Source organism: Ornithorhynchus anatinus, chromosome 10 (genome assembly GCF_004115215.2).
Source record: "Ornithorhynchus anatinus isolate Pmale09 chromosome 10, mOrnAna1.pri.v4, whole genome shotgun sequence".
NCBI lineage: Eukaryota > Metazoa > Chordata > Mammalia > Monotremata > Ornithorhynchidae > Ornithorhynchus > Ornithorhynchus anatinus.
This window is the reverse complement of record NC_041737.1, coordinates 55491884-55519607: the sequence shown is the minus strand read 5'-3', so window position 1 is coordinate 55519607 and position 27724 is coordinate 55491884. Positions and strand designations below refer to the sequence as shown.

The 27724-nt window shown below is 62.8% G+C and overlaps 1 protein-coding gene across 3 annotated transcripts in view; it reads left to right on the top strand.

Moving 5' to 3' along the window:
• The first annotated feature begins 1234 nt into the window (after nucleotides 1–1234).
• The window catches only part of SCN8A (sodium voltage-gated channel alpha subunit 8), a 63244-nt gene continuing 36754 nt past the window's right edge, over nucleotides 1235–27724 (top strand). For all 3 annotated transcript variants that reach the window (XM_029072955.2, XM_029072954.2, XM_029072953.2), the window contains exons 1-12: nucleotides 1235–1577; nucleotides 6678–6796; nucleotides 8055–8144; nucleotides 9709–9837; nucleotides 11339–11430; nucleotides 15349–15570; nucleotides 18497–18560; nucleotides 18732–18873; nucleotides 21252–21458; nucleotides 23337–23624; nucleotides 24139–24528; nucleotides 26727–26862. In XM_029072955.2, the coding sequence (XP_028928788.1) occupies nucleotides 1302–1577; nucleotides 6678–6796; nucleotides 8055–8144; nucleotides 9709–9837; nucleotides 11339–11430; nucleotides 15349–15570; nucleotides 18497–18560; nucleotides 18732–18873; nucleotides 21252–21458; nucleotides 23337–23624; nucleotides 24139–24528; nucleotides 26727–26862 (2155 nt within the window). In that variant the 5' untranslated portion in view covers nucleotides 1235–1301. The remainder of the gene's footprint in view (nucleotides 1578–6677; nucleotides 6797–8054; nucleotides 8145–9708; nucleotides 9838–11338; nucleotides 11431–15348; nucleotides 15571–18496; nucleotides 18561–18731; nucleotides 18874–21251; nucleotides 21459–23336; nucleotides 23625–24138; nucleotides 24529–26726; nucleotides 26863–27724) is intronic.

The window sequence follows — 27724 nt, the reverse complement described above, 5'->3', positions numbered from 1 at the left end:
TCTTCCCCGGGTGGCAGGTACCTGAAGTAGACACCTTCCTCCCTTCTCCCGTTGGTCTCCGAGCAAAAGGTGTTCACCCCCCGCCCCCCCCCCCCCCCCGGCTCTGTTTTGGGGACAGCCTCTGGGGGCAGGGAGGAGGGAGGGAGGGAGACTTACAAACCGTCCTCAGGCAGAGAAAGCCAAGATGCGTATGCTCGCGGCCTCCCCCGGGTCTGCAAGGGTCCGTTTCTCTTCTGGAAGCGGAGCTGGGGGACGAGGCGGGGAGGATTTAGGGGCGAATGGGATGCACCGGCTCGATCACCGAAGGAGAGGTGAGCCCCCTCCGGGTCGCGGGGCATCTCCCCGATTATTAGCCCCTGGTTCTGCCCCGTCCTTTCGCACCATTAGCGAAGCGGCGTGGCTCAGTGGAAGGAGCGCGGGCTTTGGAGTCAGAGGTCATGAGTTCGAATCCCGGCTCTGCCCCTTGTCAGCCGTGTGACTGTGGGCGAGTCACTTAACTTCTCCGGGCCTCAGGGACCTCATCCGGAAAATGGGGATGAGGACCGGGAGCCCCGCGTGGGACGACCTGATTCCCCTGTGTCTCCCCCGGCACTTAGAACAGTGCTCTGCACATGGTAAGCGCTTAACGGATACCGACATTATTATTATTACCGTAATAGTCGTGCCGCCTGGTAACGGGTCTGGTCACGTGAAGCGTGGTATTTGTTAAGCGCTCGTCGTGTGCCGGGCACCGTTCTCAGCTCTGGGGTGGATACAGGCTAATCAGGTTGGACACGGTCCCTGTCCCACGGTGGGCCCACCGTCGTCACCCCCGTTTTCCAGATGACAGAATGGGGGCCCGAAGAAGTGAAGCGGCTCGCCCAGGGTCACGCAAGCAGGCGTGTTGGAGGAGGCGGGATCAGAACCCCCGTCCTCCAACGGCTAAAATGGGGACTCAGTCCCCTTCTCCCTCCTACTTATTCGGTCGTATTTATCGAGCACTTACGGGGTGCGAGGCACCGTGCCGAGCGGTTGGGAGGGGACGACGTAACGACAGACGTATCCCTGCCCGCGGTGAGCTCCCAGTCTAGAGGGGGAGACGGACGTTAATAAAAATAAACAGATAAATGCTTAGACCGTGAGCCCCGTGCGGGACGGGGACCGTGCCCGACCTGACGATCTCGCCCCCCCCGGGTCCGCGCGCTCCAGCGGCGGGGAACTGACGGGGCGGGCGGTCCGTCCCCTTCCCCAGGATCCGCCCGGGCCCGGCCGCGCTCCGTCCGCCCGCCGCTCACTGACGGAGGCTGCCGCAGGATGAGAAGATGGCGGGCCGGCTGCTCGCACCCCCGGGCCCCGACAGCTTCAAGCCCTTCACCCCGGAGTCCCTGGCCAACATCGAGAAGCGCATCGCCGAGGACAAGGTCAAGAAGCCGCCCAAGCCCGACAGCAGCCACCGGGACGACGACGAGGACAGCAAGCCCAAGCCCAACAGCGACCTGGAGGCCGGCAAGAGCTTGCCCTTCATCTACGGCGACATCCCGCAGGGCCTGGTGGCCGTGCCCCTCGAGGACTTCGACCCCTACTATTTGACGCAGAAAGTGAGTGGGGGCCGGGGGCGGGGGGGGGACGGGACTCTCGCCCGCGCGGGCGATGGGTCGCCCGGTGCGATTTACCGAGCGCTCGCCACGCTAGGCATCCCGGGGTCAATCCGTCAGTCGTGCTCGTCAATCAGCGTGGTATTGGTGAAGCGCCCGCGACGTGCCGGGCGCCGGACTAAGCGATGGGGTGGGGACGGGCTGATCGGGTCGGACGCGGTCAGTGAGCGCTCACCGTGCGCCGAGCGCTGGCCGGAGCGCTCGGGAGAGGGCGGCGGGACGGTGAACGGGACGCTCCCCGTCCACGACGAGCCGGGACTCGAAACCGTGCCCTTTCCACCGAGCCACGCCGCCTCTCCGATTACGGAGACTGTGGAGAGGGGAAACAGGAGAGTGGCGTGGCGTAGTAAGAAGCGGCGTAGTGGATAGGGCGCAGGCCTGGGAGTCAGGAGGTCGCGGGTTCTAATTCTGCCTCCACCCGTCAGCTGTGCGGCCTAGGACGAGTCCCTTCCCTTCTCCGTGCCTCAGTCCCTTCCTCTGTAAAATGGGGATCGAGACCGTGAGCCCCACGTGGGTCAGGGACCGCGTCCAACCCAATTTGCCTGCATCCACCGCAGTGCCTGGCCCACGGTAAGGGCTTGATGAATCCCGTCATCGTTATTATTAACAGTAATAACGACGGTATCTGTCAAGCGCTTACTATGTGCAGAGCACCGTCCTGAGCGCTGGGGGAGATCCAGGGTCATCAGGTCGTCCCTCGTGGGGCTCCCAGTCTTCATCCCCATTTGACCGACGAGGGAACTGAGGCACGGAGAAGCGAAGCGACTTGCCCGCAGTCACACAGCCGACGAGTGGCAGGGCCGGGATTCGGACTGTTACTGTAAGCGTTGCCGGGCTGAATATCGAAACGGTTGATGTTTTCCGTGATCCGTGAGTGAATCCTCCGTGTCGCGTATTATCCACGAGTTGGGGATGGGAGGGGGGGTCTCGTTTTGTTTTTTAAGCCTTCGCCTCCCGAGTCCGATCTTTTCTCCCGCCGAGTGAGCGGGAGACTGAGCGAACGCGTAAGCGTGTCGAAGGCGGGGATCGGGTCTGCTACGTATTGTCCCCGTTATCTTGTCCTCTCCTGAGCGCTTAGCACTGGGCACCCGGTAGGCGCTCGGTAAGTCCCGTCGATGGATCGGTTGGTTAGGACTCCGGGGACTACGTCCGAGTGGTCGTCCTGGGCCCGCGAAACCTTGGGAGGGCCATTCACGTCGAACAGCGGTATTTAGCGAGGGCTCACCGGGTGCAGAGCACTGTACTAGACGCTGGGGAGTCGACCGGGAGACGCCTTCCCCGCCCGCCACGGGCTCACGGTTTAAAGGGGGAGGCAGACGTTAAAAGAAGTTAGGGATAAGGGCCGAAGCGCGGTAGGGTGGAGGGTGAAAAATCAAATGCTTAAAGGAGACCGATCCAAGTATATAATAATAATAATAATAATAATAATAACGTTGGTATTTGTTAAGCGCTTACTATGTGCAGAGCACTGCTCTGAGCGCCGGGGGAGACGCGGGGTAATCAGGTCGTCCCACGTGAGGCTCACAGTCTTAATCCCCGTTTTCCAGGTGAGGGAACTGAGGCCCGGAGACGTTAAGTATCTGTTAAGCGCTCACTATGTGCAGAACACCGTCCTAAGCGCCGGGGTAGATATAGGGTGATCAGGTTGTCCCACGTGAGGCTAAGAAGAATAATAATGATGTTGGTATTTGTTAAGCGCTTACTAACAGTGAGGCTCACAGTGAATCCCCATTTTAATAATAATAATAATAATAATAATGTTGGTATTTATTAAGTGCTTACCGTGGGCAGCTGGGGTAGATACAGGGTCATCAGGTCGTCCCACGTGAGGCTCACGGTCAATCCCCGTTTTCCAGATGAGGGAACCGAGGCCCAGAGAAGTGAAGCGACTCGCCCACGGTCCCACAGCTGCCAGGTGGCCGAGCCGGGATTCGAACCCACGACCTCCGACTCCCAAGCCCGGGCCCTTTCCGCTGAGCCGCGCTGCTTCTCTGAGTAGGGGAGATTAGGGCTTAGTCGGGGAAGGCCCCCTGAAGGAGGTGATTTAGTACGGTGCTCTGCGCACAGTAAGCGCTCAAGCAGCGTGGCTCAGTGGAACCTCCATTGAGGTGACTGAGGCCCAGAGGAGTGAAATGACTTGCCCAAGGCCACGCAGCCGACCGGCGGAAGAGCCGGGACTGGAATCCGTGACTTTCTGACTCAGAGGCCCGTGCCTCTATCCACGGGGCCCATAATAATAATGATGTCGGTATCGGTTAAGCGCTCACTATGTGCAGAGCACCGTTCTGAGCGCCGGGGGAGATACGGGGTCACCGGGTGGTCCCACGGGAGGCTCACGGTCAATCCCCATTTTCCAGACGAGGTCACCGGGGCCCAGAGAAGCGAAGCGACTCGCCCACGGTCCCCCGGCTGCCGAGCGGCAGAGCCGGGAGTCGAACCCGTGACCCCTGACTCCGAAGCCCGGGCCCTCTCCACCGAGCCACGGGCCCACGCCGCTTCTCAGGCTGTCGATCCGAGTAGGAGGGAGGACCGGGATCGAATCCCCACTCGAGGCCACCGAGGCACAGGGAGGTTACGCGACTCGCCCGGCCTCACGCAGCGGAGAAGCGGAGGAGCCGGGACGAGAACCCGGGTCCCGGGCAAGTGGTCGACGGGAGTCGAGGCCCGCGGGGGAGAAGGTCGGAGCCGTGGGCGGACTGGCGGGAGGGGATGAGATCCTAATAATAATCGTGGTGTTCGTTGAGCGCTTCCTCGGCGCCGGGCCCCGTACCGAACGCCGGGACGTGCAGATTGGGTCGGACACGGTCCCCGTCCCCCACGGGGCTCGCGGTCTCGACCCCCCGTTTTCCGGAAGGGGGCCCCGAGGCCCGGGGAAGTGAGGTGACCCGGCAGACACGTGGCGGAGCCGGGATTAGAACTCATGACCCCCCGGCTCCCGGGCCAGTGGTCCGTCCCGACGGGCTGCCGGGGGGTTTCCGTCGGAGACCGGCGCCGGAGCGCCCCGGTCCCCGGGGAGTCGGACCGGGTTCTGGCCGGCGAGCGTGGCCACCTCACACCCGCCGCCGGCCCCGCCCTGGCCCCGTCGGGATGAACCCGGGCGGCATCGAGGGGGCCCAGACCGGCCGCCGCCGGACACCGGGTCTTCCCGCCGGGGGCTTCGGTCTCGAAGCCGCGGACGCCGTCGATGGGTCGACTGGCCATCGCCCCCCCCGGCCCGGGCCCGTCCGTCGTAGCAATGTCGGTATTCGTTAAGCGCTTCCTACGCGCCGAGCACCGTTCTAAGCGCCGGGGGAGGTACGGGGTCGTCGGGTCGTCCCACGTGAGGCTCGCGGTCAATCCCCATTTTCCAGACGAGGTAGCCGAGGCCCGGAGAAGTGAAGCGACTCGCCCACGGTCCCCCGGCTGCCGAGCGGCCGAGCCGGGGTTCGGGCCCGTGCCCTCGGACTCCCAAGCCCGGGTTCTTTCCACTGAGCCACGCTGCTTGACGGGAAGCTCCCGGCCCGCTTCCGTCTCCTCCCGAGAGGAGAAGCGGAGGGCGGCAGGCCGCCTCCTCCGGAAAGAAGCGAGTTCATCCCGTGAAATTTCCAGCGGGAGAAGCGGCCTGTCCCGGCGGGGAGCGCGTGGGCCCCGGAGACGGAAGGACCCGGGTTCTGATCCCCGGGGGGGGGGGGGGGGGGGGGGCCGCCTCACTTCTCTGGGCCTCGGTTTCCGCGAACGTAAAATGGGGCTACGTGTTCTCCCTCCTACCTGGACCGCGAGCCCCGCGTACTTAAATTGTTCCTGGCCCAGCGCGCAGACCAGTGTTTGACACGCAGTGAGCGAGCGCTCAATAAATACCACTGATCGAGCGATTACACCATTAAGCGAAGCAGCGCGGCTCAGTGGAAAGAGCCCGGGCTTGGGAGCCAGAGGTCATGAGTTCGACTCCCGGCTCTGCCGCCCGTCAGCTGCGTGACCGTGAGCCTCACGCGGGACGACCCGATGCCCCCGTATCATCGCTTAGAACGGTGCTCTGCACGTAGTAAGCGCTGAACCGATCCCGGCATCGTTATTATTATTACACTATTAAGAGAAGCAGCGAGGCTCAGTGGAAAGAGCCCGGGCTTGGGAGTCAGAGGGCGTGGGTTCGGATCCCGGCTCCGCCACTCGCCAGCCGACTGTGGACGGGTCACTTCACTTCTCTGGGCCTCGGTGACCTCGTCTGTCAAATGGGGATGAAGCCCGTGAGCCCCGCGGGGGACCACCCGATGACCCCGTATCCCCCCCAGCGCTTAGAACGGTGCTCGGCACAGAGTAAGCGCTTAACGAATACCGGCACTGTTATCACTGTTGTTGCGCTCCCCCGAGCTCGTGATGCCGTGCTCTGCAGGGACTTAATGAATGTCATCGACTGACTGACATCCAGTAGGTAGAGAGGCGGCGCGACCCGGTGGCTGGAGCCCGGGCCCGGGAGTCAGAAGGACCCGGGTTCCAATCCCGGCCCCGCCGCTCGTCTGCCGTGTGACCTCGGACGGGTCACTTGGCTTCTCTGGGCCTCGCTGACCTCATCTGGAAAATGGGGGTTAAGACGGCGAGCCCCACGGGGGACGGGGACCGTGTCCATCCCGATTAGCTTGGATCTGCCTCGGCGCTCAGTACAGAGTCTGGGGCCTGGTGAGCGCTTAACACGTACCACAGTTATTATTATTGTTGAGAAGGAGAAGGGGCTGGAGGGGCAGCGGTAGAGCTCAGTGGACTTGGGAGCCAGCGGTCGTGGATTCGAATCCCGGCCCCGCCGCTCGTCAGCCTCAGTTCCCTCATCCGTAAACGGGGGTGAAGCCCGGGAGCCTCGCGGGGGACGACCCGATGACCCCGCGTCCACCCCGGCGCTTAGAACAGTGCTCCGCACGTAGTAAGCGCTTAACAGATGCCACCGTTATCATGCACAGGGGTTAGGGCTTAAATCACGAGCTAGGCGCGATCCAGATTTTACCCGCGTGCGTGACGTCGGCTGTCCGGACCTAATCGTTTCTCTGCCCTCTCTCTCCCTTTCTCTCTCCGCAGACCTTCGTAGTGCTAAACAGAGGGAAGACGCTCTTCCGATTCAGTGCCACGCCTGCCTTGTATATTTTAAGTCCCTTTAACCTGTTGCGGAGAATAGCTATTAAAATTCTGATACATTCATATCCTTTTCGGCGAGGGGGCCGGGAGGGACTCGGGGGGGTTTCGGAAGCCCGGGCCCCCCCGGCCCCCCCCGGCAGGGGGAAGGGTGGATTGGAGCTCAGCCTGGGGAAACGGGGTCTCTTCGATCCGGGGTCGCTCGGGACGCCTGGGCTTTGACTTCCGAGGGACCTGGCTGGGTGCGGGACTCTCCCGGTGCCGGGAGCGTCTCGTTGACGTGGGACCCCTGCGGTCGGGCCTCCAGCTGTAACGACCCCACCCCCCCCACCCCCCTTCCCGCTTACCCCGCGAATCTCCGGAAATCCGAGCGGGGAAGCCGTCGGAGAGGCGCCCGCGAAAGTAGCCGGCGGCGGTCGAGGAGCGGCGCGGCCCAATGGAAAGAGGACCGCGGTTCTCGTCCTGGTTTCGCCGTTCGCCTGCTGGGTGACCTTGGACAAGTCACTTCCCCCCTCTAGGCCTCAGTTTCCTCCTCAGCAGAGTGGAGATTCCTGGCTTGTCCTCCCTCCCCAGGGGCCAGGGGCTGTGTCTGACGTGATGAACTCCTGTCCACCCCAGCGCTTAGAAGAGCGCTTGGCCCATAGGAGGCACCGGATCGCAGTCACCACCCTGGTTTTTAATAATAATAATAATAATAATAACGATGTTGGTATCCGTTAAGCGCCTGCTAGGTGCCGAGCGCGTTCTGAGCGCCGGGCGAGATAGAGGGGGATCAGGTTGTCCCACACTTCTAACGCCCGTTTTACAGACGAGGGGACCGAGGCACGGAGAAGTGAAGCGACTCGCCCACGGTCACGCAGCTGACGAGCGGCAGAGCCGGGAGTCGAACTCACGACCTCTGACTCCGAAGCCCAGACGCTCGGAGGCCGTGGTGCCGGTAGGCGGTCATCGCGGCCTCCGGGGAGCGCCGCGCTAAGCGCCGAGCCGGGCACGGTCCCACCGGACGCGGTCCCCGCCCGGCGTGGGGCTCACGGGGCGAGGGGGATCGGGGGTCGGATCTCCAGGTGAGGAGACTGTGGGCCCGGAGCAGTTAAAAGAGACCTGAGGTCGCAGCCCAGACGGACGTCCATCCAGGCGGGAGCCCCGCGCCCACCGTCGGTCCACGCGGCCCCCCGGATCAGCCGCCGCGGCCTCTCGCGGGCGGGCGCTCGGCCGGCCGTCCCGGCGGCAGAGGCCGTCGATTCCCGCCCGTCCGCCCTCGGCGGGGGGCGCGGGGAGGGCGGCCCCCCGAGGCCGGAGACCTCTTCCTTGACTCCTCGGCACAGTGTTCAGCATGATCATCATGTGCACGATCTTGACCAACTGCGTCTTCATGACCTTCAGTAACCCCCCCGAATGGTCGAAGAACGTGGAGTGAGTAGTCCCCTTCCGTTTCTTTTGTCGGCCGAGCGCTCGCCTCGTGCCGGGCGCCCGTGTTGAGCGCCGGGGTGGGTGGAGGGGTGATCGGATGGGACCCGGCCCCCGGCCCGCGTGGGGCTCGCCGTCTAAGCTGTCATTAGTTAATTAAGTAGACGGGGAGATGGGGCCTCTCCCACCTCCATCCCCCAGGAAAACCGTCAGGCCTTCCTCTCCGACCGAGCCCCGGGGGACCGATGGGAGAGAGGAACTTGGGCGCCGGCGGGCGGGCGGCCGCGTCGGATTAATCCTTTTCAGAACGATGTCCGTTGAGCGCCTCCTGTGTGCCCGGGCACTGAACCGCGCGCCGCGGTAGATACGAGCTAAGCGGATTCCGCGTCCCCCGGCGGGCTCGCCGTCTCCCCGTTTGTCAGCTGAGGGAACCGAGGCCCTCAACAGACCCGTGGCGGAGGCCGGGATTAGCACCCAGCTCCTTCTGACTCCCAGATCTGGGCTCTGTCCACTGGCCCGCACGTACCGATGATATTTACTGAGTGCCTAGAGCGTACAGGGCAGTGTGCTAAGCACTCGGGAGAGGGCGATTCAGCGGAGTTGGGCCCTGCCCACGAGGGGCATCCAGTCCAGGCGGGGTATTAAAAAGAAATAATAGAAATAAATAATTTATAACGTGATGTAGAGATATCGGACGGGGCCCCGTCGTCCCGGATGGGAAGGGAAAGGCTAACGCCCCCCCCCCGCCCCCGGTTCCCTCCGGGGCCCCGGTGGGCCAAGTCAGATTCGGTGGTATTTGTCGAGTGCTTACCGTGTGCAGAGCACTGCGCTGAGCGTTTGGGAAGGTAGAATACGGCGATAAAGGCAAATGCCACAAAGCGGAGGGCGTGTCGAACCTCTGGACCCCGAGCCATCGCTCATCCCACTCTGGGGACCCCCCTCCCCGAGCCCCCTTCCCCCTCCCCTGGGCCCTCCCGGCCCCCTCCCCTTCACCTCCCCGGCCCCCCCCCCCCCCCCCCCCCCGGAGTTTCAGGGCCGTCGCCTCTCCCAAGTCCTCCGTCATCCGAAGCGGCGTGCCCCGATGGATAGGGCCCGGGCGTCGGAAGGTCACGGGTTCTAATCGCGGCCCCGCCGCCTGTCTGCCGCGTGACCTCGGGCGGATCACTTCTCCGGGCCTCAGTTCCCTCATCCGTGAGACGGGGAGACAGGGAGCCCCGTGTGGGACTGTGTTCAACCTATCCCGTGTCTACCCCAGCGCTTCCAACAGTGCCCCGCACGTAGCAGGCGCTTAACGGACACGGCTGGTGATGACGACGATTATCATCGCTGGCGTTCATTGAGCTCCTACCGTACCGAGGGCCTCGGTGGAAGCCGAATACCCACTGACGGAACGTGGCCCCCCGGGGACCACGTGCCGCCGGTCGCCGTTTCCCCCTCCCTCCTCCCCTCGGCGGAGAACGGAGTTCAGATGCGGCCCCTCCGTCCCATTCGAGTCCTTGAAACGACCCGAGCCTCGTCCCCCCCGGGGCGGGGGCGGCGGCCCGCGCTGAGCCGTGGCTTTCCGGGCCAGGTACACGTTCACGGGGATTTACACGTTCGAATCGCTGGTGAAGATCATCGCGAGGGGTTTCTGCATAGACGGCTTCACCTTCCTCCGAGACCCGTGGAACTGGTTGGACTTCAGCGTCATCATGATGGCGTGAGTTTTCCCCCATCCGCTTCCCGGGCTCGCCTCCCCTCCGGACCCTGTATCGGACTCTCCCGGGCGCTCAGCGCGGTGCCCTGCACGCAGGTGATAGTGGTACCTCTGAAGCGCATGCTGTACCGAGTGCCTCCGGGCACTCGGTACAGTGCTCTGGAAACACCGTAGTAAGCAGTTAAGTGCTCACCGTGTGCCAGGGACCCTACTAGACGCTGGGATTGAGATAAGAGAATCGGGTCGGACACGGTCCCCGTCCCCGGGGGTGTTATTGCCCCTCCTTTGGACTCTCCCAGGTGCTCAGGACGGACGCCCGTTTGATTTCTCTGACCATCTGACCAGGGGAGGGAGGACCGACCGGCCGGGGGTCGGGTCGGGCCGGCCACGGGGAAACCGTCCGGACGGGACGGCTCGGCTCCGGTCCGACCCGGAAAGCGTCAGGGAGGAGGAGGCGGGGGAACCGCGGGGCCCGGGCGGCGGGTCTTCTCGGGGCTCCGGGGGGACCCCGTGGCCGGGGCCGCTTTGGCCTGTCGATCCTCCCTCTCCCCCTCAGGTGATCGGAGAAACCGAATGAGCGTCTGCAGATCCGGAAGGGGGGCCTGGGGTTCTCCTGCGGACCCGGCGTCCGCGGGTCCAGTCCCCCCGCCGAAAGCCGGGTACACGGGGACCCCACGATTACGGAATCGATTGCCGGGATAGGCGATCCCAGTTGCCCCTCCTCAAGCGTGCCCCCCCCCAGCCCCCCCCCCCCCGTAGGAGGGACGGATCTCAGATCCGCCGGCAGCCGATCCCGACTCGGCCTATCCCTGCCCCGCGCTCGTTTGACGGATCCCTGGGGGAAGACTCAGAGAGAAATAGGTCTGGCCCCTCGGTTCCCTCCGAGGCCAAAGGAGCTCGGGCTCCCGTGTCCGCGGGGAGAGAAGCGGCCCGGGCCTGGGCGTCGGAAGGGCCTGGGTTCTGATCCCGGCTCCGCCGCTTGTCCGCCGGGTGACCTCGGGCGGGTCAGTTCACTTCTCTGGGCCTCCGTTACCTCGTCTGGAAAATGGGGCTTGAGACCGGGAGCCCTATGCGGGACGGGGACCGGGTCCCACCCGATTATCCCCGGGACCCCTTTAATTTCCAAATGAGAAGACGTTAAAGGTGCTTCTTGGTAGCCCCCGTCCCCTGCTGGGCGGTACCGAGTAAATGCTCATTCTGGTTTGATCCTGCAGGCGTAGGACAGAATTCACTGACCCGGGTGGTGTCTCAGCACCGTGCCCTCACGGGGGCTCCGAGAGCAGTTTCGGTAATCGATGGGTGGTATCCGTCGAGCGCTTCCTACGTGCGGAGCCCTCTGCCGAGCGCCGGGGAGAGGATGCCCCGACAGAATCGGCAGCCGAGACGTGCCCCCCACGGGGTGGGCGTCAGCGTGCCGTCGCGTTCCTTCCCTGTTCCGTCGAGGTGGCTTCTCTCCTCCGCGTCTTTGTCACCGTGTGTTTTGCGCCTCCTCCCCACCCCGCAGGTACGTGACGGAGTTCGTCGACCTGGGGAACGTCTCGGCGCTGAGAACGTTCAGAGTTCTGCGAGCGTTGAAGACCATCTCCGTCATCCCGGGTGAGCCGCCGCGTCGCCGGCGGGCGGGCCCGCCCCCCGCCCCCCGGCCCCCGCTATCTCAAACGCGGGCGCTTAGGGGATGCCCCCCGCCCGTCCCCTCACCACCCGCCGCCCTCGGCTTTCGGAAGCCGGCCGGTTGTCCAGGTTGAAGGGAGGCGAGGGGGTGGAGCCCCGGGGCGCGCTAACCGGCCGACCGGGCCCCCGGGGGCGGGGACCGAGGGGCGCGTACGGTCGCTCGGGGTCGGAAGGGCCCCCGGGACCCCACCTGGCCGAGAGCCTCCGGACCCCGGAGCGGGACGGTAATACCGACCGCGTTTATCGCGGGCCCGTTGGGCGCGGCGCACTTTGGCTCGTTCGTTCGATCGCATTTATTGGGCGCTCGCCGTCTGCAGAGCACCGTGCTAAGCGCTAAGGGCGGGGAATTGGGTGCTCTGGAAGTACGAGGAAGCGACAGGTTCCCCGCCCACGAGGAGCGTCCGTTCTAGCGGTGGGGAAGAGCCCGGGCTTGGGAGTCCGAGTTCATGGGTTCGAGTCCCGACCCCGCCGCTTGCCAGCTGTGTGACCGTATGAAGTCGCTTCACTCCTCTGTGCCTCAGTTACCTCATCTGTAAAATGGGGATTAAGACCGTGAGCCCCACGAGGGACAACCCGATCACCTTGTTTCCCCCAGCGCTTAGAACAGTGCTTTGCATAGTAAGCGCTTAACAGATACCACCGTTTATTTATTTTATCTTATTGGGAGGCAGATGTCAAAGCTGCTCTCCAACTGTGGTCTTTCCTACGATCCTCTGACTCCTCAGGTCAGTTCTGTCCGGGTAAAGGGACGGTCGGTCAGCCAGTTGTATTTAATCATCATAATGTTGGTATTTGTTAAGCGCTTACCAGGTGCAGAGCACTGTTCTGAGCGCTGGGGTAGTTCCAGGGTCATCAGGTTGTCCCACGTGAGGCTCGCAGTCTTCATCCCCGTTTACTGAGCGCTTACTGTGCGCAGAGCACTGTAGTAAGGGCTTGGGGGAGTCCAATAGAACCTACATTTCCCGCGCGCAGTTAGCCCCCAGCCCAGACGGGGAGAAAGACATAAATAAAAATAGGATTACGGATACGTACATCGGTGCCGTGGGACAGGGCGGGGGGATGGATGGAGGGAGCGCGTCAAGGCGATGCGGAAGAGAGCGGGAGAAAGGGAAAGAAGGATTTAGTCGGGGAAGGCCTCTCGGAGGAGAGGTGCCTTCAGTAAGGCTTCGAAGACGGGAGGGTCGTCGCCTGTCGGGTATAATAGTGTCGGTACGTGTTGAGCGCTCACCACGTGCAGAGCACTGTTCTGAGCGCCGGGGGAGACACGGGGGAATCAGGGTGTCCCACGTGGGGCTCACAGGCTTCAGCCCCATTTTACAGATGAGGGAACTGAGGCCCAGAGAAGTGAAGCGACTTGGCCGCAGTCACCCGGCTGACAAGCGGCAGAGCCGGGAGTCGAACCCATGACCTCTGATCCCAAAGCCCGGGCTCTTTCCACGGAGCCACGCTGCTTCTCTGATATGAGGAGGGAGGGCGATCCAGGCCCGAGGCGGGACGGGGACGAGGGGTCGGTGGCGAGAAGGGCCTCCCTCATCCCTTCCTCTTCGTTTTAATGGTCTCGGTTAAGCACTTGCTATGCGCCAGGCACCGTACTAAGCACTGGAGTAGATACCAGCTAATCAGGGCGGACGCAGTCCCTGTCCCACTATGGGGCTCCCAGTCTCAATCCCCATTTCACGGATGAGGTCACCGAGGCACGGAGAAGTTAAGCGTCTGGCCCGAGGTCGGGCGGCAGGCAGCCGGTGGAACGGGGATTAGAATCCCGGTCCTTCTGTCTCCCGGGCCTGGACTCTATCCACTAGTCCTCGCCGCTTCTCTTAAGCGCTTAGCACAGTGCCGCGCGTCCAGGAAGCGCTCGGTAAGTATTGATCGATTCCTAGATAGATGGGGATCGCCCGCCCTCCCCCGGCTCTCGTGACCTCCATTCCCCTCCGGGATGGTGGCCGGGACCCCCCCCCCCCGGCCCCGAGCCCCCCAGCGAGGCCCCGCCGGTCTCCGGGTCACCCAGCCAAGAGCGCGCCGCCGCCAGCCCACTGGCCACGTGACTGCAGAGGCCACTGACCTGCGGAAACGGCCCCGAAACCCTCCCCCACGCGTAACGGGAGCCGTGGGGAAAGACGGTCAGAGGAAGCTGAGCGTGAGCCAGGTGTCCTTCAGCTGGAGGGGAGAGGGGACGAAGGGGAGGGGGAGGAGGGGAGGAGAGAGGGAAGGACAGGACCGCTAAAGGAAGAGAGAGAAGGACGTTGCAGAATCGATTAGCCGCCGAGTGCCGCAGCCGCCTTTCTTTTAGCCCCGTTCAGGAGCATCAGCGAACCGGCGGGGCCCGGTGGAGAGAGCCCGGGCCCGGGAGTCGGCAGGACCTGGGTTCTAATCCCGGTTCTGCCACGGGAAAGTCACTTCTCAGGGCCTTAGTGACCTCATCTGGAAAACGGGGATTTAAAAAAAAAACGTTGGTATTTGTTAAGCGCTTACTATGTGCAGAGCACCGTTCAGGCCGTCCCACGTGAGGCTCCCGGTCTTCATCGCCATTTTACGGGTGAGGGCACGGAGGCACAGAGAAGGGACTTGCCCACAGTCACACAGCTGACAAGTGGCAGAGCCGGGATTCGAGCGATTAAGACGGTGACACCCCCCCCCCCCCCGCCGTGGGTCGGGGCCGGGGTCCAACCCGATGATCTTGTATCTACCCCAGCGCTTCGAACAGCGGCTTGGCATGTAGTTGGCGCTCAACGGGTACCATTTTAAAGAAATGACACTCCCCGCACCCCATCTCCTTCCCCTTCCACGTTCTTCCCCGGAGATACAATCCGCCGAAGCCGGTGAGTCGGTCGGTGGTGTTTTTCGAGCACCTACTCCGTGCGGAACCCTGGACTAAGCGCTTGAGAGAGTACGGGACAGTGGAGTCGGCCGATGCCGTGCCTACCCACAGAGAGCTCGCGGTCCACGGGGGAAGACGGACAAGACGGCGAGCTCCCTGTGGGCGGGGAATGTGTCTGCTAACTCTTGCACTCTCCCGAGGGCTTAGTACGGTGCTCCGCACCCGGTAAGCGCTCGTTAAATACGGCCGGTTGATTAAATTACACGTAGGGGGAAATGGGAAATTATCGGGATGCGGACGGGAGCGCTGCGGGGCCGGAGATGGGGTGAATATCGAAGGGGACCCACCTAAGGCCGTAGGTGATCTCGAGGGGGGAGCCGGATCCGGAGAGGAGGGAGCAAAGGATGAGTCCCCTCCCTTCCCTTCCCTTCCCCTCCCCAGTCCAGGCATCGTCACCCTCCGGTCTGCTGCCGTGCCCCCCTCGCCTTCCCCGGGCCACCCGGGAAGGTCGTTATCCCCGTCGGGCCCACGAGGAGACCGGTTGTTTTTTTCCCTGGAGTATTTAAGCGCTTGCAGTGTCCCGCTGCTGGGCTTAGCGCTGGGGTAGATCCAAGGTAATCAGGTGGGACGCGGTCCCTGTCCCGCACGGGGTTCACCGTCTTAATCCCCACTGTACAGATGAGGGGACCGAGGCTCGGGGAGGTAAAGCGACTCGTCCGAGGTCACGGAGCCGACAAGTGGCAGAGCGGGGCGGGGTGAGGTCGCGGGACGGTTCCCGAACCCCGGGAAGTCACGACCCCCGGGGACACCCCCCCCCCCCGTGCTCCGGGAAACGGATCGTTGCCATCCCTCCCCATCCCTACCGCCGCCTCCGTTGATCTCCCCGGGCCACTGGGCGAGAAGAAAGACCCCGCCCCATTCCCCCGGGCCCGAGCCCAAACGGGGCAGGTCGGCGGCGATTTGGGGCGGGGGTGGGGCGGCCAGGCAAGAACCCGGACGGCCCCGTCCTCCCCTTCCCACCCCAGGCCTGAAGACCATCGTGGGAGCCCTGATCCAGTCGGTGAAGAAGCTGTCGGACGTGATGATCCTGACGGTGTTCTGCCTCAGCGTCTTCGCCCTCATCGGGCTCCAGCTGTTCATGGGGAACCTGAGGAACAAGTGCGTCATCTGGCCCATCCGCTTCAACGACAGCTTCCTGGACAACGGCACCCGCGGCTTCGACTGGGACGAGTACATCAACAACGACTGTAGGTGTCACGCGTGCGGCTCGGGCGGGCGGGGGGCCGGCCGGGGGAGGCCCCGGAGCCCGGGGGGCCCCGAGCGGGGAGGGCCCGGCTCCTTCCCGGCCCCCGGGGGCCGGGGGGACCCCCCCCCCCGCGGTCGCCGAGGTGGTGCCCCGAGACGTGGGTGTTGAGCTTCGGACCGCGCGGGGCCTCCCGGGGTGGCCTCCGAGCTTGGCGTGGGGTGGAAGAAATGCCCGGTCGGGAGGCGGGCACCGTTCCTTTGCCCGCCCTGCCCTGCTGGAGGAAGACCTTCCGGACCAGAAGCTCACCGCGGGCAGGGGACGTGTCTACCGCCCCTGTTGTATCGTCCTCTCCCGAGCGCTTAGTACGGTGCTCTGCACAAACGCTCGGTAAATACCGTCAGTGGATCGATTGGGTGAGGCAGACGAGCAGCGTGGCCTACCGGAAAGGACAGGGGCCCGGGAGTCGGAGGACCTGGGTTAATAATAATAACAATAATAATAGTAATAATGTCGGTATGTGTTAAGCTCTTACTGTGTGCAGAGCACTGTTTTAAGCGCTGGGGTAGACGCAGGATAATCAGGTGGTCCCACGTGAGGCTCCCAGTCTTCAACCCCATTTGACAGATGAGGTCACTGAGGCCCAGAGAAGTGAAGCGACTCGCCCACGGTCACACGGCTGCCAAGCCCGGGCTCTCTCCACTGAGCCACGCCTGGCTCCACCGGCTGTGATAAGTCGCTTCTCGTTGCCTCGGTTGCCTCGTATGTAAAATGGGGATTCAGCCGACGATTGAATGAATGGAATTTATTGAGCGCTTCCCCTACTAAGCACGAAGCACTTGGGAGAGTCCAGCACAGCAGAAGTAATAACGTTCGTATTTGTTAAGCGCTTACTACGCGCAGAGCACCGTTCTAAGCGCCGGGGGAGATACGGGGTCGTCGGGTCGTCCCACGTGGGGCTCACGGTTCATCCCCATTTTCCAGACGAGGTCGCCGAGGCCCAGAGAAGTGAAGCGACCCGCCCACGGTCCCCCGGCTGCCGAGGGGCAGAGCCGGGAGTCGAACCCATGACCGCTGACTCCCAAGCCCGGGCTCTTTCCACCGAGCCACGCTGCTTCCCTAATTACCAGACGCGTTCCCGGTTCGTAATGAGCCGACCGTCTGGAGGGGGAGACGGGCGCGACTGGGCTATCGATGCCCGTTCTCCCTCCTCCTTGGACTGTGAGATGATCTGGTATCTGCCCCGCCCTTAGAACGGGGCTTGGCACGTAGCAAGCACTTCGCCGACACCTGCGAAAAGGGGAGGGGGAGGATTTTCCGGCAAGTCGGCGTGGGGCTCCTCGGGGGTCACCGTCCGTGGAGGGAGGGGGCACGCGACGCGGCCGGGGCTCAGAGGGCAAGAGCCGATTCGGCGGCTACCGCTGGGAGGGCCGCCGTTCTCCAGACTGGAAACTCACTCTGGGCGGGGACCGCGGCCGCCGACTGGGTCGCGTCGGACTCTCCCGAGCCGCCCGTCGGAAGCGCTCGGGGGATGCCATTTAATTGCCTCTCCGGGGCCGACACCTGCGGACCTGGCCCGCCTGACACCGCAGTCGCTCAGCCGAAGGGGTATCTGTCGGGCGCAGGGCAGCGCGTGACCCCGGGCGCTCCTCTGTGCCTCGGTTACCCCTCCTGTAAAACGGGGATTGAGACTGGGAGCCCCATGTGAGATGGGGACTCCGTCCAACGCGATTAGCTCGTGTTCACCCCGGCACTCATCGCGGCGCCCGGTACATAGTAAGCGCTTAAGAAATACCACCGAAAGCGGAAAAAAGCCCCGGCGGAGCCGGGATGAAAACGTGGGGCCCTCCCTCTCCTCGGCCGGGGCGCCTTCCGCTACGCCCCGCCACCCTCCCGGGTACCCGCCTTTTACCGAGCACTTGGGAGAGGCCGACGGAAGCAAGGGGAGTGTTTCCGGCCCCCGCGGGACCGATGCTGCGATGGGGGCCGGCGAGCGGGGGCCGTCCGAGGCCCTTCGCCCCCGAGACGCGTGCCCTGCCGGGCCTTGGTTGGGCTCAGGACTGTGATCGGGGTTCCCCTACACCTCTAAGAAAAGCAGGGTGGTCTAGTGGAAAGATCCTCAGCCCTGGGAGTCAGGGGACCCGAGTTCCAATGCGGCCCCGCCGCGTACCTGCCGTGTGACTTCGGGCCGGCCGCTGCGCTTCTCTGGGCCTCTCAGTTCCCTCAAGTGCAAAATGGGGATTCGATACCTTTTCCCCCTCCTCCTTACGTCGTGAGCCTCATGTGGGACAGGATCCAGCATTTAGGATCCTGCTTGGCCCCTAGTGAGCGCCTAACCAATACAAGTATTATCGTTATTATTATTGCTGTTATTATTATTCTAATCATTACCGGGGGCCTCCACCTGGCCGAGATGCATCCAGAGAAACCAAATTTGTGGCAGGACACTAGACCCTCTCTCTCTCTCTCTCTCTTTCTCTCCGTCTCTCTTCCTCTCCCCATTTCTCTCTCTCTCCCTCTCTCTTCTTTAACGCTATTTGTTAAAAACTTACTAGGTGCCAGGCACTGCACTAAGCACTGAGGAAGATAGGACCTAATCGGGTCGGACGCGGCCCGCGGCCCACACGGGGCTCGCAGTCTTAATCGCCATTTTCCAGATGAGGGAACTGAGGCCTAGAGAAGTGAACTGCCTTGCCCGAGGTCACCCGGGAGTCGGCGCGGGGAAGAGCGTCCGTAAGCCCGGTGCGGGAAGGGATCGTCTCTGTTGCTGAACTGTACTTTCCAAGCGCTTAGCGCGGTGCCCCGCGCCCAGTGAGCGCTCAGTGAATGCGACCGGATGAGTGAGAGCGGAGGCGGGATTGGAATCCAGGTCCTTCCGACTCCCGGGCCCCGCCGCTTCTCTAACTCCGTTCCTCTTCCAACTCTCGCAGCCAATTTTTACACGATTCCCGGGATGTTGGACCCTTTGCTCTGCGGGAACAGCTCCGACGCTGGGTGAGTCCCTCGTCCGCCCGCGGCGGGGGCCGGGGGGGGGGTAGGGGGGACGCGACGCGCGGCGGGCGGGGGGGGCGGGTCCGTCCCCCCGGGGCCCCCGACTCCCCCGCCGCCGTGAGCCTCCGAGCCGGGGCCTCAGAGCGGCCGTCCCCTCTCCCGTCCCGTGTCCAGCCAGTGCCCCGAGGGCTACCTGTGCATGAAGGCGGGGCGGAACCCAAACTACGGCTACACCAGCTTCGACACCTTCAGCTGGGCCTTCCTGGCGCTGTTTCGCCTCATGACTCAGGACTACTGGGAGAACCTGTACCAGCTGGTGAGTGCTGGCGGCGGCCAGAGCGTCTCTCTGGGCGCCGAGGGCCCAGCCCGGGGGCGGCGGCGCTCGGGGGGGGGGGGGGCTTCCGGGAGGCGGTCTCTAAAGCGAGGAGGACCCGGGTTCTAATCCCGGCCCCGCCACCCGCCTGCCGTGGGACCTCGGGCAAGCCGCTTCACTTCCCCGGGCCCGGAAATGGGGATTAGGACGGCGGGCCCCGCGTGGGACGGAGACGGTGTCCCATCCGACCGTCCTCGGTCTACCCCAGTGCTTAGAATAATGTTGGTCTCTGTTAAGCGCTTACTTTGGGCAGAGCACCGTCCTAAGCGCTGGGGGAGATACAGGGGCGTCGGGTCGTCCCACGTGAGGCTCCCGGTTAATCCCCGTTTTACAGATGAGGTCACCGAGGCCGGTGCCCGACACCTTCGCCTCCCCTCTGCCGAGCCCCCTCTCCCTCTGCTCCTCCCCCTCTCCCTCCCCCTCCCCTCGGCGCCGTGCTCGTCCGCTCATTTGTATATATTTTTATTCCCCCGTTTATTTTGTTTTATTAACGAGGTGTACGTCCCCTTGATTCTATTCATTGCTGTCGTTTCCGTCCGTCTCCCCCGACTAGACCGTAAGCCCGCCGACGGGCAGGGAGCGTCTCTGCCTGTTGCCGAATTGTCCATTCCAAGCGTTTACTACGGTGCTACGCACGTAGTAAGCGCTCGGTAAATACTATTGAATGAATGAACGACTCCTGGTAAGCACTGAACCACTTTTAGCCCCGGAGCTGTATTTTCCTGAAGATCGACGGTCTCCCGGGCCCGTTTGCTAGACCGGGAGCCCACTGAGGGACGGGGCCGTGTCCTCTTCCCTCTTTCCCGGAGTTTAGAACAGGGCCCTGCAGCGTGGCTCGGTGGAAAAGAGCCCGGGCTTCGGAGTCAGCGGTCATGGGTTCGACTCCCGGCTCTGCCGCTCGTCAGCTGTGCGACTGTGGGCGAGTCACTTCACTTCTCTGGGCCTCCGTTCCCTCGTCTGTAAAATGGGGATTAACTGGGAGCCTCACGTGGGACGACCTGATTCCCCTGTATCGACCCCAGCGCTTAGAACAGTGCTCTGCACGTAGTAAGCGCTTAACAGATACCACCGTTATTATTAACAACTACCGGAATTTATTATTATTATCCGGGCCTCGGGGTCCCAGCCGGAGAAGGGGTGAGTTGGGTTTTTTGCACTTGGTACCTGCCACTTTCCCAGCTGGGCCTAAGTAGTGATCGGACTTTTTCAGCGCTTCCTGGGTGCAGAGCACTGTTCCGGACTCTGGGAAAGAGGAAACGGGACACGGCCCGGTGCCTCAGTGGGCTCCCAGTCCAGCAGACGGGCCCGGGCGAGCGTCGATCTTCAGGGAGCTACGGCTCTGTGGCTAAAAGAAGCAGCGTGACATAGTGGTTAGAGGATGGGCCTGGTTCTAATCCCAGCTCCGCCACTTGTCTGCTGCGTGACCCTGGGCTAGTCACTTCCCTTCCCTTTGGCTCAGTTGGAAAATGGGGACTGAGTCGTGATCCCCCGAGTGGGACAGGGACTGGGTCCGACGTGACTTGCTATCCGCCCTACCACTCGGTATAGCGTCTGGCACATGGTAAGCGCTTAACAAATACCATTATCGTTATTATTATTACTACTAATAATAACAAAAAATGGGTTTGGTTTCCTTAGCTAACTCTCAAGATCAATCAATGGCATTTAGCCAGCGCTCGCTGTGTCCAGAGCACTGTACTAAGCACTCGGGAGAGTATAAGAGAATAATAAACGGACACACTCCGTGCCCTCAACGAGCTTACGGTCCGGGGCGGGGGGTGGGGGGGGCGGCAGACGTGAATATGAATATAAAATAATAAACTACACTAAGCACTCTGGAGACGCTCTTACGGCGGAGCCGGTAGGCACGATCCCTGCTCTCCAGAAGTCTGCGTCAGAGAGAAGCAACATGACCTGATGATGATAATCCTGGCTCCTCCACTGGTCTGCTGGGTGACCTTGGGCAAGTCGCTTCACTTCTTTGGGCCTCGGTTGCTTCATCGGTAAAATGGGGACGAAGACCGCGAGCCCCACGTGGGACAGGGACCGCGTCCAACCCGATTTGCCCGGCTCCAGGGCTTTGTGCGGTGACCGGCTCCGAGTGCCTACCGATTGTGACCACAGTTATCATTCGATAGTATTTATTGAGCGCTTACCACGTGCAGAGCACTGTACTAAGCGCTTGGAATGGACCAGGGGTCGTGAGAGTTCCCAGGCAGGGATCACGGGGGTGGGGCCCGTCGGCCGGGTGGAGCAGGGGGTGGGGGTTTTCCCGGCCCGGAGACCCCCGGATGAGCGGCAAAGGGCCGTGTCGTCCGCAGACCTTACGTGCCGCCGGGAAGACCTACATGATCTTCTTCGTCCTGGTGATCTTCGTGGGGTCGTTCTACCTGGTCAACCTGATCCTGGCCGTGGTGGCCATGGCCTACGAGGAGCAGAACCAGGCCACGCTGGAGGAGGCGGAGCAGAAGGAGGCCGAGTTCAAGGCCATGCTGGAGCAGCTGAAGAAACAGCAGGAGGAGGCCCAGGTGAGCCAGTGCCGGGGGCGGGGGTCGTCGCTTTGGGCTCATCCCGTCCCCGGGGCTTCGGCGACCAGGCCTCCGCACCCGCAGCGGTCGGGGAGGTGCGTCGGCTTATCGACGTGTCGTCCTCTCGCGAGCGCTTAGTTGGGTGCTCCGCACCTAGCGAGCGCTCAGTAAATAGGATAGAATGAATGAATGCGCTCCGCGTACAGCAAGTGCTCAGTAAATAGGATAGAACGAATGAACGGATCTGCCGAGCACCCACGGGGTGCCGAGCACCGTTCTGAGCGCCGGGGGAAAGCGGGGGGGGGGGGGGCGGTGTGCCCGGGTGGGAAGAGCCCGGGCCTGGGAGTCGGAGGACCTCAGTTCTAATCCCCGTGGGGCCACGCGCCCGCTGGGCGACCTCGGAGGGGTAGCTTCACCCGTCCGGGCCTCGGTTCCCTCGTCCGTCAGACGGCGGTTGAGACGGCGAGCCCTGTGTGGGACGGGGCCTGGGTCCGACCCGACCGTCCTGTATCTGCCCCGGTGCCTCGTACGGTGCCTGCCACAGAGTAAGTGCTTAACAGATGCCGCCGTCGTAATAATAGGGTTATTGTTTTATCACTTCACTTCTCTGGGCCTTAGTTGGGGAGCCCCAGCGGGACCTGATGATCTTGTGTCCACCCCGGCGCTTAGTACAGTGCTTGGGACATAGTAAGTGCTCAACAGATACCGCAGTTAGTATTCTTGTGGTACGGCGGAGTTGGCAGAAGTCAGCCCTGCCCACAGGGAGCTTAGAGTCTCTCTTCCAAGGCCTCCCACTGGGGCCCAAAGCAGCGCGGCCCGGCGGAAAGAGGCCGAGCCTGGAGTCAATCCCGGCTTCCCCTCCCGACTCCACTACCTGCCTGCCGGGTGACCTTGGCCAAGTCACTTCACTCCTCCCGGCCTCACTTTCCTCAACTGTAAAATGGGGATTCAATCCCCGTCCTCCCTCCGGCTTAGACGGGGAGTCCCGCGTGCCGCCGGGACGGCGTCCGACCCGACGACCTTGGATCCAGCCCAGCGCCGAGGCCAGAGCTGACCCCCGTCGAGCTCAGTAGACACCGTGAGAAATGAATAATAGGTGAAGTCGTCACTCCCCATCGCAGCTTAGTGTTACCTCACGGCGTCTGGGTGCCTTCACCCTTCCGACTAGACCGGACGCTCCTTACGGACGGACGCTTCCAACTCTGTTGCGCTGCAGTCTGTGAAGTGCCCGGTACAGTTCCCTGCGCGCTGGAAACGCTCGCCTCGATTGGTCCCGGCTGATGTGAGCAGAGCCTGGGCCCCGGGCCTCCCCGTGTTTTTTCTCTCTCATATGGTATTTAAGGGCTTACTCTGTGCCAGGCACCCTACTGAGCGCTGGAGTAGATCATAATTATGGTGCTTATTAAGCCCTTATCACGTGCCGGGCGCCGTTTCGACTGCCGCGGTGGACGCACGTCGATCAGGTCGGACGCGGTCTCTGGCCCACCTGGGGCTCCCGGTCTGAAGCCCCGCTTTCCTCGGAGGCCCAGAGAAGTGAAGCGACTTACCCAAGGTCACCCAGCAGACAAGGGGCGAAGCTGGGATCGGAACCCAGGTCCTTCTGGCTCCCAGGCCCGGGCTCTAGCCACTAGTCCATGCTGCTTCGCCGCCGTGTCGGGCGGAGACGGGAGTTGAGACGCCCCACTTGCGAAACCCGAGAACCAGGCAGGACCCGCGAGTCGTCTCCCAAAGCGCATCCCGCCATCCCCGCTCCCCCCAACCTTCCCCGTCCGCTCCCTTTCCCCTCCGCCTGCCGCCTCCGGAGCTCGGCGCCGATGATCCCCGGCCGGTCTCGGATCCCGCCCCGCTCCCTCTCCCCTTCTTCCTCCTCCTCCGCAGGCGGCCGCCATGGCCACGTCGGCCGGGACGGTGTCCGAGGACGCGGTGGAAGAAGAAGGCGGCGGCAGGGGGTCTCGCAGCTCCTCGGAGATTTCCAAGCTCAGCTCCAAGAGCGCCAAGGAGCGGCGCAACCGGAGAAGGAAGCGCAAGCAGAAGGAGCTCTCCGAAGGGGAGGAGAAAGGGGACGACGAGAAGGTGTTCAAGTCCGAGTCGGAGGACGGCTTGAGAAGGAAGGGCTTCCGGCTGCCCGACAACCGGATCGGGAGGAAGTTCTCCATCATGAATCAGGTACGGTCCGGCCCCGAGCCCTCGGTGCCGCCCCGCGCCTCTTCTCCTTTGTGACGGCGTCTGTTAAGCGCTCGCTAGGTGCCGGGCACCGTTCTAAGCACTGGGGTAGATACAAGTTAGTCACGTTGGCCACAGTCCCACGTGGGTCTCTCGGTTGTCATCCACCGTTTACAAATGGGGTAACGGAGGCCCAGAGGAGTTTAGTACCTCGCCCGGGGTCACACGGCAGACGAGCGGCGGAGGAGGGATCGGAACCCAGGTCCTCCGAATCCACGAATCCATGAGGCCGAGCCACGACCGTGGGGGGTGGGGGGTCGGGTGGGGGGGTAGGCGGATGGTGGGGCGGGCGGGCGGGCGGGCGGATGGGTAGATGGGCGGGTAGACGGGCGGACAGATGGCGGGGCGGTCGGGCGGGCGGAAGGGCGGATGGGCAGGTAGGCCGACGGACGGCCGACGGATGGATTGACGGTGCGGCGTCTCTGCTGTGTGTCTCCCCACCTCCCACCGCCCCCAGTCCCTGCTCAGCATCCCGGGCTCCCCGTTCCTCTCTCGCCACAACAGCAAGAGCAGCGTGTTCAGCCTGAAGGGGCCGGGCCGCTTCCGCGACCCGGGGTCGGAGAACGAGTTCGCCGACGACGAGCACAGCACGGTGGAGGAGAGCGAGGGCCGGCGCGACTCCCTCTTCCTCCCCGCGCGGGCCCACGAGCGGCGCAGCAGCTACAGCGGCTACAGCGGCTACAGCCAGGCCAGCCGCTCCTCCCGCATCTTCCCCGTCCTGCGGCCCGGCACCAAGCGCAGCAGCGCCGTCGACTGCAACGGCGTGGTCTCCCTCATCGGGGGGCCCGGGGGCCCCGGCCGCTTCCTGCCCGAGGTCAAGGTCGATAAGGCGGCTCACGACCACAGCGTAAGGACGGCGGGGAGTGGGGCCGAGAATCTCCTTCAGGCCCGCTGGGCTCTCCCCCGCCGGTCCTCCACGAGACAGAGTGTGTGTGTGTGTGGTGGGGGTCTCTCTCCATCCCCCCGACACACCTCTTCTCCCTTTCCCTGCTGGGTGCCCCCCCTCCCCCTTTCTCTCCCTGTCTCTTTCTCCGTCTCTACATCTCTTCCTCTCTCCCTCTCTCTCCCCTTCTCTCCCCTTCTCCTTTTATAGCTCTCCTTTTCCTTCTTCCTCTCTCTCCCCCCTCTTCCTCTTCATCCCCTTCTCTATTCCCCTCTCACTCCTCGCTCCCTCTTCCTGTCTCCATCTCTCCCTCCCCTCTCTTCCTCTCTCCCTCTCCATCTCCCTCTCCTCTCTCCCTTCTCTTCTTCATCTCTCTTCCTCTCCTCCCTCTTCATCTCTCCCTCCCCTCTCTTTCCCTCTCTCTCCCCTCTTTCCTTTCTGCCCGTCTCTCCTCCGTCTTCCTCGTTCTTTCCCTCCCTTCCCCTTCTTTCCCTCTCTCTCTCCCTCTCTTCCTCCCATTCATTTCCCTCTTTCTTCCTCTCTCCCTCTTTCTCTTTCCCCGTCTTCCTATTTCTCATTTCTCCCTCTCTATTTCCCTCCTTCTCCCCTTCTCTTCCTTTCTTTTTCTCCCTCTCCCTCCACTCTCCCTCCTTCTTCCCCGTCTCCTTCCCTCTTTTTCTTCCTCTCCTCTCTTTTTCTCCCCCTTCTTTTCCTCTCTCTTTCCCTCTCTCTTTCTCTTCCTCTCCTCTCTTTTTCTCCCCCTTCTTTCCCTCTCTCTTTCTCACCTCTTTTTCTCCCCCTTCTTTCCCTCTCTCTCCCTCCCTCTTCATCTCCTGCTTCTCTTTCGGATTTTCTTTTTGCAAGCCTCTTTCTCTCCATGTCTCTTCACTGTTTTCTCCCGTATTCCCTCCCTCCCTCTCTCCACCCCTCTCTCCCTCCATCTCTTTCTATCTCTCCTCTCGTTCATTCTCTGTCTCTCTCAACTTCTCCCTCCCATTGCCTCTCCCATGCTATCCCGTCTGCTTTGCTTTTCTCCTCCCATTTTTTTTTCTCTGCTTCCTTTCTTCTAGGTTTCCCGTTCTCTTCCTCATTGTATCCTTCTTTTTCACTTCCAGTCCCTGCACCCTTCTCTCGCTCCTCCTCCATCTTCATCTGCCTCTCCCATTTCCTTCCCCCACTCTCTCTCTCTCCACCGTGCCCTCTCTCTCTGTCAATCCGGTGTATTTATTGAGCTCTTACTGTGTTCAGGGCACTTCTACGAAGCGCTTGGGAGACTACAGCGTAGCAATATGACAGACACATTCCCTGCCCACAAGGAGTTTACAGTCCAGAGGACAGTCTCTCCCCTTTTCCTCTTTCTCCTCAGACACATAGTGAGCACTTAACAGATACCATTAATATTATTATTAGAGGAGCAAAGTGTGCGGGCTGAGTCGAAGTAGGAAAGCAGGGAGTGAGGGAGGAGGAGGCGAGGTGATTGAGTGCTTGGAAGCCAGTGGTGAGGAGCGTGTTGGATGTGGAGGTGGATGGGCAACCAGTGGAGGTTCTTGAGGGGTGGAGAGCGTGGACCGAACGTTTCTGTAGAAAAACGATCCGGGCAGCAGAGTGGACCGTGGAGTCGGTCGGAGTGGGGATAGACAGGAGGCCGGGAGGTCAGCTAGGAGGCTGCTGCCGGAATCAAGGCGGGAGAGGATGAGCGCTTGGATTAGCGTGGTAGCTGTTCGGATGGAGAGCAGAGGGCGGATCTGAGCGTTGCGAAGGCCGAACCGACAGGATTTAGGGCAGACTGAAATACGTGGGCCGGATGAGAGAGACGAGTCAAGGACTCGTGCTCTGTCCGTTAGGCCACGCTGCTCCCGTGGCCCGAGGGCGAAACCAGCTCCCTGAGCCGTGATCCGAGAGGACGTGGCTCCTTTTGGCCGTTCGGTCTCGGGGGTGGGCTTCTCAGGAAAGGCGGGACTCAGGGATGGGGGGCCCGGCCGCCCCTCCTGGGGAGAGCCGCTCGTGAGGGAGATTGGGCAATCCAGCCATCGGTCAGGGGCTCCTTCTAGACCCGTCCCCCCTCCCCCCCACGCCGGCGGAGCTCAGGCCGAGCCGTGACGCGGAGGGGTGGCTACCAGGCCGGCCGAAGCCCCCCGACCCGCTCCCTGCCCCCTTTGCAGGCCACCACCGAGGTGGGAATCAAGAAGAGGGGCCCCGGATCACTCCTGGTCTCCATGGATCAGCTCAGCGCGTCCTTCGGGCGGAAGGACAGAGCCAACAGCGTCCTGAGCGTGGTGACCAACACCCTGGTGGAAGGTCAGTGCCCGGGGAGGGCGGCGGGGGACGGGAGGAGGGGGAGGTGCACGGGGCCGATGGGGTTGCGTCTCTGAGCCTCCCTTGATATAATAATCCTCATCCTCACCGTGGTCTCTGTTAAGCTCTGACTACGCGCCAAGCACCGCACTGAGCACCGGGGTAGAGTCAAGACGATCAAGTCGCACATGGGGCCCGCGGTCTGAGCTGGAGGGAGAACAGGGATTGGGGCCCCGTTTAGCGGACGAGGGGACCGAGGTCCAGCGAAGTGACTTGCCCGAGGTCCCGCCGAAGGTCAGTGGGGGAGCCGGGATTAGAACCCAGGACCTCTGGCCCTCAAGCCCGGACCCCTTCGGCTCGGCCGAGGAAGACACCCGTAACTGGTTTCCGGGTTCGCCTCTCCCGTTAGGCTGTGAGCTCCTTGACCTCAATCAACTCTACGGAAGTGTCCCAAGCGTCCGGTACAGGGCTGCGCGTACAGTAGGCGCTCAGTCGATGCTCTCGATCGAGTCTCCCTCAGCCCCACAGCACCTACCTCCGCGTCCGTAATTTATCTGTCTCCGTTAATGTCCGTCTCCCCCCTCTAGACCATCAGGGAGGGCGGGTCTGTCTGCCAGCTCCGTTCTGAGGAGCGGCGTGGCTCAGTGGAAAGAGCCCGGGATTGGGAGTCAGAGGTCATGGGTGCGAATCCCAGCTCTTCACTTCTCTCCGCCTCAGTTCCCTCATCCGTAAAATGGGGATGAAGACTGTGAGCCTCATGTGGGACAACCCGATTACCCTGTCTGCCCCGGCGCTTAGCACAGTGCTCTGCACATAGTAAGCGCTTAATAGATACCGACAGTATTATTATTATTATTGTTCTGGT